The sequence below is a fragment of the Malaclemys terrapin genome, chromosome 7, assembly GCF_027887155.1.
Source record: "Malaclemys terrapin pileata isolate rMalTer1 chromosome 7, rMalTer1.hap1, whole genome shotgun sequence".
Classification (NCBI taxonomy): domain Eukaryota; kingdom Metazoa; phylum Chordata; order Testudines; family Emydidae; genus Malaclemys; species Malaclemys terrapin.
Genome location: NC_071511.1, coordinates 103,045,660 through 103,055,659, shown reverse-complemented (window position 1 = coordinate 103,055,659; position 10,000 = coordinate 103,045,660). Strand labels below are relative to the sequence as shown.

Below are 10,000 nucleotides of genomic sequence, written 5' to 3'. Positions count from 1 at the left end.
AATCCTTGAGAGTTTTGTGATTGATTTCAATGGGAGCAGGATTAGCCATTGATTCATATTTCCAGAAGATGATACTGTTTAATTAAATAGGAAGGGAAAACATGATTAGAAAAGGTACTGAGAACCCGTGGGCCCCCACTGATTTCAACTGGAGTTGTGAGTGCTCAGCATTTCCAAAAATCAGGCTCAGAATCTATTGTAACCCTTTATCATATCAGTGTGTGTTTTGGCTCATTGCTATTGTTTTACAGGAGTGTCTTCTTTCAGTCAGCTGATTGCTACAATTGCTTTTAGATGCAGAATTTTAAAGTAGACAAGAATGATGGACCAAATCCTGATCGCCTTTGAATAGGTCAGCTAACTTCAGTAAAAGGAGTGATGCAAACTCCAGGGAGTGAGGCAAACAAGATTTGGCCCAATGTCTTTAACATTTAAATAAAACAAATCAATTATGATATTCCACAAAGCAGCTATTGGTTAATGGAGTTTATGTAAATTTTTCATAGTATATAAAAATGGCCTTTATTTTTCTAACTGTGATATTTTCTGCTTAGAGTCAAATACTTTTTATACAGCTTACAAAAATAAATACTTGTATTTTGCTAGGATCATAATAGCTCATTAGAAGAGGCTGAATTTGGACCCAGACTAAAACCTAACACCACAGGGCTGAGCATGCTTACTTGAACCTATAATGTTGCTAGTTCTCTCTCTCTAGGGAAGTAAAGGACTAGGGGAGAGGATTCAACCTTCTTAATTGTGAACCTCATTAGTGATGGTTGCTAGGCAAAATACACACCTACCTTCAGTGCATATGAAAGAGATAAACAATACGTCATAGACTATAATGACTCTTGTGCTCAGGGCGACCTTTAATTATTATATTTTTGTTCTCTTATACCTTAGTTATTAATGCAGAAAAACAAATTAGTTTTTTTGTGGACCACAGCAGATTCATAAATTGTTTTCCATTTTTTGATGTCTAAATCATATTTCATTCCGATAATCATTGCTTGCTTCATTCATTTTTCTGTGTGTGCATCTGTATGTATTATATGGAACATAAACACATAACCTTAATATATGAGAACTGTTATAACAGCAGCTTAGCATTGCCAGTTGTTACTTTAAATGATTTAATTGTACAGTTGTAAAGGGCATGATCCTGCCGACACGTATGCATATTTGTAACTGTTCACCTGAGTAGTCCCATTGAAGTCAATGTGTTTGCAGGATCAGCCCCTCAGTCTGTACTGCAGTGTAAAAAAAAAGCACGTTTTTGGAAAGTTTTAATCTTCAAGCAATTCAAAATATATTTGATAATTAACCATTTTATTGTATAAGAAAGTGCATTACTTAATAGTAATTATCCAGGTTTGTGTGAGGGGATGTTATGGTATGTAAAAAGTGACATTTGCATATAGATATGTCTTTTGGTCATTTACTTTATGTGAGAGTGTACGTATGTGTATGGATGTGCAAGATTCAGAGGTTGATGGGCTGCAAAAATAAAGTATTTCAGAGTTTAGGGATTGTTGGGGACATTTTCCACTGTTCTTTTCCCCACAAATTACTTTATTTTAGCAGATCAGGCAAGAAGTTAATCAACTAGAAGAAAAACATGTTATACTGTTTTTCTCATACAAAAATTCTACTGCTTTAATCTGTAGCAGTAGGGCCCAGCAACAGGAAATTGACCTCACAGTAAATTCCTTACAGATTTGGTCATGTTTTTACCATCCATTTAAACTTGCATACATAACCTGAGACTGTACCTCTGGATTGAGGATTATGACAAGCCAAAATAAAATAAAATAAAATTAAACAGCAAGAAAAAGCTGCAAGCAAAACAAAGCTTTTAAACAAACAAACAAAAAAGAATAAAAGGGGTGAAAAATTGGTTGTGACTGCAGAACTTTATGGACTAAATAAAGAAAAGAAGTCAAAAGCAAATCAGGAGGGCTGTATTTTGTTTGACATGGAGTCAGAAATACTAACGGGCTGTTTGATCAATGTGAAGAGAGAAGAAATCATGTAAAAGTAAATGTAGTAGTGTATCAACATAAAATATGGTGCAAAAAAGCATTGCAAATAAAAAAAGACATGTAAATGTGTGCCTACCATTTTCCAGATAAGAAGGGGCCGTACCTTCTGAGGGGTCAAGGCGGCGAGCCCGCCTTCCGTGTTTGGAATTGTTGTGTACAAACATGTTGTCTGAGACAGCCAGAACGTGGCCATCCACATTGACTGTTGTTGATACAACAACCTGAAAAAGAAAACAAATACATTTTAAAAAACTGCAGATTTTTAGAAATTTATATGTTGTAGACAAGTCCATTACTTTCTGCTTTAAATAGATATAATCATAGTTAACTTTTTTTTTGGGCTAACACTGGTGAATTTTTAAATCTCAATTGTTTCTCTTCAAAACCTGCTACACTAATTAGAGTTTAATCTCCTATTATCCTAACAAATGAATTCAATTCAGGGAAATATTCTTCTAGCCATTAGTTTCAGAATCACCCCTCTAGCCACTCATTTTAAAAGCTGCTGTTTTGATTGATCTGTTGATATATTGATTAGATAGTTTATCTAATTAAAAATTGTTCACATGAGACTGTCTCCAAATGAAGGGTTCTGAGGATTCCAAATCAGGGAAAAAGAAGCTTAATAAATCAGAAACTCTTGTAACTCCCCATTTCTCTTCAGTAAATGATCTCCAGGTCAGTTTTACAATTACATTTAATGTCTGATAATGAACTTTTTTGCATCTGAAAAGACTGAGTTGAATATGAATAGTGAAAGTGTTTTCAATCCATGAAAAGTATCCCTTCTCAAGTTCATTTGGATGGTGATTGACCCTGGTATGTCAATGGAATTTCCTCCTTTATTTTTGAGTGAAAGGCTCCTATTCTTGTGTCCAGGTTCAGAGTCCGGCCATAGAAGAGATGATGGATAGGGCCTTCTTTGGCTTCCAGCTGCTTCTTAGTAGAAATTGGAAAAGGAACATAGCCAAAATGCACAACCTTGCTGACAAAAACACCTACACAATCGATTTGTGAAATTCATCCCGAAATGATACCCCATAATACACAAGTGAAAGAGGAAATAGAAGCGTTTTGTTTGAAGGTTTGTGTGTGTGTGTTTGTGGTGTGGCTCCGTAGGTTGATTTTCTTTCCAAAATACTTTGAATACCTCAGATATAAGTTCAAGTTTAATTTCAGTTCTCCACCATGGTCATTGTGGGTTGGGGTCCAGATTTTCTGACTGACGGAATCACTGTAGTATTTTCAGTATAGTTAAGATTAGAAGAGTTTTCTGAAACAATGGCAGAGTTGGGTCAATATTAGCCATGCCTCATCCAACCATACTAGTGATGATGGTAAAAACTAGTACATAAACTTGCCAGACTTTTACTTTTTGTTTGGTTTTCTCTGGATATAAAATCTCAGTGAAAAATGACATTCAGAATACTTACAGTCCATATATACAGATATATAATGAATGAGAAATCAGGAGAGTAAGAACTACACTGTAACTCCTTCCCCTTTTGCACATAGTGGGCGCAAGGCATCTGATGTAAATTCTTTCCTATTTTTGTGTTTTGGAGTCAGCCATTTGTATCACCCATTGGACCAGCCTGAAGGTAGTTCTGTAGAAATATGCTGTGCTTCTGCATGCACTCTCCTCCACAGAGACAGACTGTATCACTACTCCTCAACATCCATTGTGGGGAGTCCTGAAGCTGCACCTTAACACAGATATCCTATGTTGCAATCCTATTGCCATGTCACTGGTCTATCTGCTTTTCAATTTTAATGAGCTAAGTGTGACTTAAAGAAATAACCTGCAGACTATGCAAAGCAGATAAAATGTGATTCTCAGCAAAGAATAATTTTTATTTATTTTTTTTAGATTCCTAGGCCATGATATATTGAAAGACAGGGGAAGGTGTATATTAAGAAAAAGACAACTATCTTTGCTCTGTCATCTATATATAGGTCAGTCACCAAGGGAAAATAGTGTAGTTCAGCAAAAGAAAGTAGACATACTATGTTGTTTTATTGGCTCATTCCTGCAGTGCACCTAAAGAAAGGTGCTGAGATAGTGAAACCAGTTGAAAATATTGTTCAAGACCTGACATTCTGTTAAGTCCAGTTAAACCTTCTGAGAGGCAGAGAGATTAACTAAAGAGACCCAGGGAAGTCTTTCTAGTGACTACTGGCTCCTTTGTCAACCACAAGATCACTCATGACTGATGCTTCATTTAGTCATCGGTGAGACAAAGAGGACATTTCCACTCATTCTGGGTTTGACCTTCTGCTCTGTTCAGATGGATCAATATCACCAATGCCCTGTGAAGCTGAGATTCATGAAAAATGGAGGTTTGGCTGGATTGTTTTGAAGAAACATTTTTTTCCAGCTACAGAGCTGTACTGTTGGCTGGCTTAAGCATTCTGGCTTCACCAGTAGGTTGGCTGTGTGTGAAAACAGATGTCACATGCCTTCCTATAAGCTTTAACCACAAGTTGTGCTTCTCAGAAAAAGTTCTGAATATCTCAATGCCTAGGTTATTAATTGCAAATATGAATCATGTTGAAAGTAATTTGAAGTAAAAATCATGTATTTCTTAATAACCATTTCCAATCAGCCAAAATTTGGGGGAAATTATTTTCAGCAACTGTCCAGTCAGATGCCCTTCTGTAGTGGTTATGATTCACCACAGGATATTTCAATAGCTGTAGGGAGAAATTCAAGTATTAAAATAATTTGATTCTAAAACAGTTGGAATAAAAATATGTGGGTTGTACCACAACTATCAGAGTTCTATCTGAATGTGAAAACTAGAACGGTGATCCAAAATTCATTGAATACCATGGCTGCTTTTCTAATATCTAATACTTAGTTGGTGCTACTCATCATACATGTGTAAAAACTTCTCTACTGATCTTAGCAACCCAATAACACAGTAAAGATTTTAATATGAGAAAAAACAACAGCAATATTTTCACTGGTGATTCCCACTTGCTTCAGAACAATCCATCATGGTCTGCTCGTGAACTTGACAACTCCTAAGAACATGCATTTAAAGTAGGCAAATATTTTTAAAAGTTTTATATATCATTTTTAAAAGGTATACAGTTCTGAAACTAACTGTATTAAATAAAAAAGACAACACTCTATCAGAAAAAAATATAATGGTAAGTTATTTGGAATTTATGAATTAATCTTGACTATATCCTTATTTCTTTTTTAAAATTCTGTACCTGGAATCTTCGCATATCTCGTGGGTTGCCTGCATTCTTCAAACAGTTCTGATTGCACTTGAGAAAAAACTTTAGAAAGAATCTAAAAATACAAAATTGAAGTTTGTTAGGGATATCAAAAGAGAAAAATGTGTAATAAATTCTTAAGTAAACCTTACAGAATATTGGGAAGGACATCTTACTTTCGTATTGGTTACTGTACTGGTCTTTAAGAACTAGAAAAGATCACTGCTGTAATCAGAACACCATATCCATGGCAACATGCGCTTCAATTTTTACATCTTCAACACTTGAAAATGTAATGACTCTGGGCCAGATCCTCAGGACCTGTAAATCAGTGTAGCACAATTGACTTCAATGATTCAATCACATCAATGATTGTGATTTATACTAGCTGAGGATCTGCTCCCCCCCCTTTTTTTTCTTAACGTGTTTTATGTTTTCACAGCTTATATTAGCACTAATGACCTCCGAGTTGGAAATTTCCTGTCAATTAATGATCAGTCTCGTTAAGGACTCTTGGCTTTGCCTCTGGTTGAAGACTCCTCTGGCTGCTCAAAAGAGGTATGATCCAGCTCCCATTGACTTCAGTGGGATTTGCATTGGGCTTAAATGTCAGGAAAAGTCATTCCCATTGGTCATTATTGTTAAAATACAATGGAACACTGAGTATTAAGTCCTGCACTCTGACTGGTCACTATAATGACCTTAAAACTGTAAAAAAAAAAAAAAAAAAAAAAAAAAAAAAAAAGAGTGACCATGCCCAGGGCAATATGTAGTCCAGCTTCTAAACTATTCAGCATATTAAAAGATAATTGTATAGGGTTAAACTGTGCCATTTAGTCACCTTCCTGCGCTGCGGGCTGTGTAGAGCAGGATTGCTCAGGGGGAACTCTGAGAGGTAAAATGTTTCCTAGGGCAAACAACTGTATGGAAAGGTGGGGAAAGAAACAATGTGTGACACCCTTATAATGAATCAGGTGTATACCCTCATTCCACCTCCAGGTAGTTTTTGGGGCAGCAAAGTTATGGTTCCACCTACTTCCCTTCCTTCCTTGTTTTCAGCAAGTTGCTCTGGGAAGCAGGTAGCCGCTTTGGAGCAGCTCCTGCATAGATCTCACACAGGCTGTCCAAGGTGAGGGAAAAGCCCTTCCCTAGTACAGAGGCTTAAAGGCTGATCACAACCTAGCCCTTACTATTTTCTTAACATTGTGATATTGTTATAGTTTATAACAGCAAAATATCTTCTCTGGTGGTCAAGTAAACATATTTTTAATATTGAGCTTAACAGGATCTTTAGGAATTTTATTCAGAATACAAAAAATTATTATTTATTAATGTTACTCTTAATTATAAAGTATCCGTCACCATAGTACCTGGATACTCTTTAGATAAATGTTCAAGTGCAAGTAATATCCCTGATAAGAGCTTAGCTCTCCACTCTTTCCTCCTTTAGAACTTCAAACCTGAAGGGTCAGACTCCAGTTGATAAAACGTGTGCTTGAAGCTGTACCGTTGTCATGCCATGTGTGAACCCCTGGGCTGTGGCAATAGCTGGATGGGAGAACTCTAAGGAATACTCAGGTACTGTAGAAAGGGTGTTGATAATTCAGTAGTTAGAACTCTTGCCAGTTGCCTCTGAGTTAATCCTGAACAAAAGCCCCAATATGTTATTAGTGGGCACTGTACTGCTGAAGAAGCCATCTCTCCGATGAAACATATAAATGGGATAATCTCTAGAGCTGGTTAGCAAATTTTCAACAGTAATGGGAATTTTGACATTAAATGGAAGAGAAATTTTGCTAAGTCCCCTCTCCCTCCATTTTCCAGTCTGCTCTAGCACTGATTCCTTGTACTCACTAAAGATTCTATATTACTGAAGAAGGAGTATTAAACCTTTTTTCCCTGCCAAATTTCAGCACGTGTAATTACATTGTGCCTAAATCAATCCCTGCTGCAATTTCAATTGGATATTGTATTCTTCACTTCCTCTCCTGAATTCTTGTGTAGTGTTGTTGTGATCAACTGCTGGCTTTCACCCCAGAGGTGGCTACATTTCAATGGTAGTTGATATGATCTCTTTGGTCTAGCTTCTCAGCTGAACTAATATTTGCTGGGCATAGATGTGGTGGAGGGGAAGCTATAATGAATGGCTGCAGTTCCCTGAGCCTGAAGCTGGCTGCATGTAGGGGTGCTCTAAAGTACTCTGCCTGGCTATGGTACCCAGGGGCTAGAGAACAGTCAGAGAATAATAGTGGTCTGGTCACATCCTGTCCCCCCTTCCAAGTCCCCTACTATATGGGCAGCTGTGTGGAGTGGCATAGGATCCAGTAAAACTGGCTCCACCTCAGCTGGGCATGCCCCACGTTGGGAAAATTACTGTCTAGGGCAAAAAGAAGAACAGGAGTACTTGTGGCACCTTAGAGACTAACAAATTTATTAGAGCATAAGCTTTCGTGGACTACAGCCCACTTCTTCGGATGCATACTGTCTAGGGCAGTAGTTTTCAATCTGTGGTCTGTGGACCCCTGGAGGTCTGTAAACCATGTCTAAGGAGTCTGCAAAAGGTGACTCTGAAAATAAAGTTTCAGATCCCAGAAAAGACATTCTGTTTTTCTGATCAATCAAAAATATGTGAATACCCCCACCTATAAGTCAAAACCCAGAAGTGTTGTCATTACCATAGAAGCCCACAGCTTAGCGCCTTTCTCACGCTGCATCAAATGCTGTGCTGAGCATGTGCAACATTTATAGTTGAATTCTGTGCAGTTAGTTTTCAGGCTAAGACTTCTATGGGAGGGTTCCACAGATTGAATTTCCAAAATGGTCTGCACCTCTATTTGAAATTTTTTAGATGTCCGCAAATGAAAAAAAGGTTGAAAACCACTGGTCTAGGGAGATGTCAGCTTCACAGCCTCTTAGTGCCACAAAGGAGTCAGACTGAAAAGGAGAATCTGATCCTGTTTTCCAATGTCAAATGGGTGTTGTGAGGCTTATTGAATTAAAGTTTGTAAATTACTTTGAAATCCTCAGTTGAAAGGTGCAACGTATTATTATTTATTAATTATATGTGAATTTTTTTACACTGAAGAATTGTTTCTATGGGGAACCCATGTACATCTACAAAAGTATATTAAGCAATCTTTTACTGAACAAATGAATCGGATATTTACTCAGTGGTTTGGGTGGAAAGCCAAGCTTGTCTGAACCATAAACATTCAAGTCCACCCGAACAAACCTGAACGCTGAGCTAAATTCAGAAGAAACAGCACTGGGATGCAACATAACCAATGTTTGTATCTCAGCTTTATGGTGGGACTGCATGACTCAAATGACAGTTTGTAACTGTAGCTCAAAAGAGCCCTGGGAGCTCAGGTGGCATAAGAGAAGAACTTCAAGGGAAAGTGACACAAGGACAAGAAAAACCCTGTTCCCAGGGAGGCCATTCCCCTAGCTCAGTGCAGAGGAGAAAGCTGCCTACTTTCCCTGGACTGGCCAACAAGAATCCTGCATCCTGGCAGGCAGTCCCTAGAGCAGAGAGGATAGAGCTGGCTGCATTTCCACAGAAAAAGCTTTATACTCTTGGGAACCGAATCCTGGAGTCGGGAAAAAGTAGGATACTGGCTTTGGGTTCATGTTAAGGTAGCTTTTCAAACTTTGTTGCTATCAGTAGAACGAGAACACAGACTTCTCTGTTTTTGTCTGTCCCTGTGTTGTATTCTGCAATTTAGGTAATTTATGTACACACATTACACATTTGAATGCATTTAATCTTTTGGAATATCCTTCCTAAACATCCTCAGTTGGAAACTGCTCCTAAAAAAAATACTGAAGTAAGGAAAAACAGTATTTCTTGGTGATTTTCCCTTTCTTTGATTTTCTTCCTACTGCTAAAGAAAGGACTGATACCCTCTTAATTAAAATGTATTACCTACCAGAAGGCTTCACTATTTTAAGATAAAATTTACATCTTTTATTAACTCACCTCACCTATACACTTAGCTCACAATGCCTCTTAACGCCCATCTGCCATCAGCATACAGTAAGTCACTTGATATTCCACCCACCAATTTTTCCTAACAACCACTGTGCAATTAAACTCAACACGTTTTGTTGCGAGGTAAATTAGGCACACCTGCGGCCAGACTTCATTTGAACTGCATCAGAAAAGGACCTAACAAGGTGAGAGCATACCACAAAGTTATAGTCCTGTCAAGCAATTAGGTTTTCACTTCTGGGACATCCGCACAGTGCAATTATGCTACACATTACAACCTGGCTAATCTTCTGAACAAATGTCATGTCTCAGAGAAGCTAGTAAAAGCAGTTCATCTGCAAATGTGTCTGCTCTTAAGCCTCCACCTTATGCACATAACAATCTACAGGAGCTTTTTTTTTTTCTTGTGATATAAAAAATTTCTTTTCCATAGGAGATTTTTAAAACACTGTAAATGCCTTTTCAGCCATTTTATCCATTTTTTAACCTATATGAGAATAGATGTTGAAGAAGATTTACTAGCTAGAGTTTTGTACTTGAATTTTAACAATTTGTGAGCTAGCAAACCTTTAGCATTACTAGCATGACTGGTGGCTTTGGTCTGGTTCGACTCAAACCAATTTGTGGCTAAAAGTAATGTGCACTGTGGAAAGTTGTATTAGCATTACTCCTTGGAACCATCGTTCTTAAAAGTATATCTCTGATAATTTGTAAGGACTCAAACCAGGAAACCTTG

The 10,000-nt window shown here is 37.5% G+C and overlaps 1 protein-coding gene across 8 annotated transcripts in view; it reads right to left on the bottom strand.

Moving 5' to 3' along the window:
• Positions 1-10,000, bottom strand: part of EBF3 (EBF transcription factor 3) — a 141,648-nt gene that overhangs the window by 40,044 nt on the left and 91,604 nt on the right. For 6 of the 8 annotated variants that reach the window (XM_054033837.1, XM_054033843.1, XM_054033836.1 and 3 more), the window contains 2 exons: positions 5,268-5,349; positions 2,122-2,266 (listed from right to left, as the gene is read on the bottom strand). In XM_054033837.1, coding sequence (XP_053889812.1) covers positions 2,122-2,266; positions 5,268-5,349 — 227 coding nt within the window. The remainder of the gene's footprint in view (positions 1-2,121; positions 2,267-5,267; positions 5,350-10,000) is intronic. The other 2 variants (XM_054033839.1, XM_054033842.1) reach the window with 1 other exon arrangement.